Here is a 2,350-nt window from a genome sequence, read left to right as displayed (position 1 = left end):
TGGGACCAGAGCCCTACCACCGCCGCATCACAGTCGGACGCTAAGAACGCCGGGTGGGGTCATAATGTTACGCTTCTGCGTCACCACGCCAGCGCCAGCGCTACCGCCACCCCCACCTCTGCGCACGTTCCTCCCGCGTGAGACAGCTGCTGATTAGGCGCGGGGAGGAGCAGGGCCGCCGGGCGGCTATTGGCTGGGAGCCGAGCAGGAGGAGGCGGGGCAAGGCGGGTCGAGCCCTCTGCAGTGCCGGGCCGCTCCCGTCACCCCCCGCGGCAGCAGAAGGGCGGGGCTTGGCTGGCGGCCTTCACCCAGCAGGGGTGCGGGGGGCGGGGCGCGTCGTGTGCAACACCCCCCCACGCACCCGCGCGCGGACTCTGTTGATGGGGGAGGGGTCTGCCCCTGCCCGGGAGGTCTACCTGTGCACAGAGATGGGGCAGGGGCTTGGCCATTCCCCGACGCGCGCTTGGTATTATGGGCCCCTGCAGCCCATTATGGGAAAGGAAGGCGAGAGTTTTGGAGCAACCAGGGGCCGTTTTGGGGCAGAGCAGGCAGTGAGAGTAGCTGTGGGCAGTGCCCCCCACTACCCCAGGGATAGGCCAGAGTTGCTCCCTCAAAACATGGAGAACGGCAGTAGCAGTCGCCTGAGGAAAGCACCTGCTTCAGCGGCAAAAGACTGGGGGGAGGAGTGGATGGCCTGGGCAGAGGAGGACGCGGAGCTGGGGGGACATGGATGGATCCCGGACACTTGTGTTTTGAAGATTTATTTTTAATTTTGTTCCTAGGTCACACTTCAGCGTGTGTCAAGATGCCCTCAGCCTCTGAGCCACCAAGTGCCCCAAATGAAGCTCCCAAGGAAAAGGGGGGTCGGAGCCCGGGACTCCGGGGCGTGCAAACCACCACCTTGTTCCGTGCCGTGAACCCCGAGCTCTTCATTAAACCTGTAAGACACTTACTCAGAGACTGTTTCAAGAGGCGCTTCTGACTCGAGCTTTAATAACTGCTCTGTTTACAAGAATAACCTATGCATGCCATCACTAAAAATACTTTTTCTCTGAGCACTTGACATTGCTTTGTGTAAACATAGCTTTAATTTCCCCCTGTATGTTGTTGGACTTTTTGCATCTGATCCCAATAAGGTCAAAGAAACTCCATAGGGATGTTGGCATCCTGAGAGTCAATATTTTCAGTAACAGGGAACCTCCCTTCTCTGTTTTTAACAGGGTAAAGAAAAGGGGTTCTAAGGCTTTTAAAGTTTTAAGAAAATGTTTATTTTTAAAATAGGGGGGGTTGGGTTCCTTAAATTTAGGCCCTTTTGTTTTTTAAAGGCCTCCATGCTAGCACACATTCCCACTTCTCTTTACAAAACTTTTAGAACCACTTAGCACACATATTTAGGCTTTACCTTTCTCTTAGGTGATTATCACCAAACAAAATACAGCTGGCAGACAGCAGTGGGTAGCCAAGCAGCAGGTTTTGCTGATCTGGTACATCCAATTACATGGTGTTGGCAGCAGCCTCTGCAATGCTAGCAAGCTTTGGAAGGCTGTGCAGAAAGGAGAAGCTGTTATCTTCTGGTACCAATTATAGATGCCCCCCCTCTAACAGGCAGTTAATATGTGAAAAGCAGTAGCTTTGAAACAAAAAAAATGGCTGGAAAAATATCCAAGAGATGTTTGCCTATTATTTCTAATACAGCATTATAAAACAATCTCATTAAGGTAATGTGGAAAATTACTTTAAATGTACATTTGTATGGGTTCCTGACATAACTGGTAGATGTCTGTGGATGTTCTTTGTTATAATATTTGCTTTAGCAGTTAAGTAGATGATATTCTGTTTATGTTTATCTATATAGTCCAGCAACTTTAATGAGGTTGCACATTCTGTGGTGCATTCAGTAAAGCATAGGATGCGGCAATAATTTATAAGTGTTTTTGCAGGGGGAAAAAAGTAAAAACTTGTTTGAGAGGATCAGACTTCTTGTGCCAATGGTATCCAGATTGAGCGTGTTATCAACTGGTTTTGTCACTTAGGAATTCAGCTTTCAGTTGATCCATGACACAGTATATGTGATCCACACTGGGGCCTCATGAAGGGGATGGGAAGGAATGTTTTAGTTTCTTTTAACTAGGTAGCATTTTATAGGAAAATATTTTAATCCCTGGAAAAAGTCAAGTCTGTCGTCCTTTTGAAGGGAATTGCTTAAGTATCAAAAGGGCGCGAGCACTAATATCCTTAAAGTTTACTGGTCACTTTGCAGGTCAGGTGTTAAGAATTTGATGTACATGATAAATAAAACAATCCCAGTTTTGACTAAAGTTTGTGTTTAACTGCTTTTTTTTTTTTTTTT

The 2,350-nt window shown here is 48.1% G+C and overlaps 1 protein-coding gene across 2 annotated transcripts in view; it reads left to right on the top strand.

The window, feature by feature from the left end:
• Positions 1–545: 545 nt before the first annotated feature.
• SMIM8 (small integral membrane protein 8) overlaps positions 546–2,350 on the top strand; it is a 3,660-nt gene continuing 1,855 nt past the window's right edge. Inside the window, exon 1 of one of the 2 annotated variants that reach the window (XM_019520377.1) lies at positions 546–940. In XM_019520377.1, the coding sequence (XP_019375922.1) occupies positions 731–940 (210 nt within the window). In that variant the 5' untranslated portion in view covers positions 546–730. The remainder of the gene's footprint in view (positions 941–2,350) is intronic. The other variant, XM_019520376.1, reaches the window with a different exon arrangement.

The sequence above is a fragment of the Gavialis gangeticus genome, unplaced genomic scaffold (genome assembly GCF_001723915.1).
Source record: "Gavialis gangeticus isolate Ggan-Ray unplaced genomic scaffold, GavGan_comp1, whole genome shotgun sequence".
Taxonomy (NCBI): Eukaryota; Metazoa; Chordata; order Crocodylia; family Gavialidae; genus Gavialis; species Gavialis gangeticus.
The sequence above is the reverse complement of the archived record's forward strand: the minus strand, read 5'-3'. Positions and strand labels throughout refer to the sequence as shown.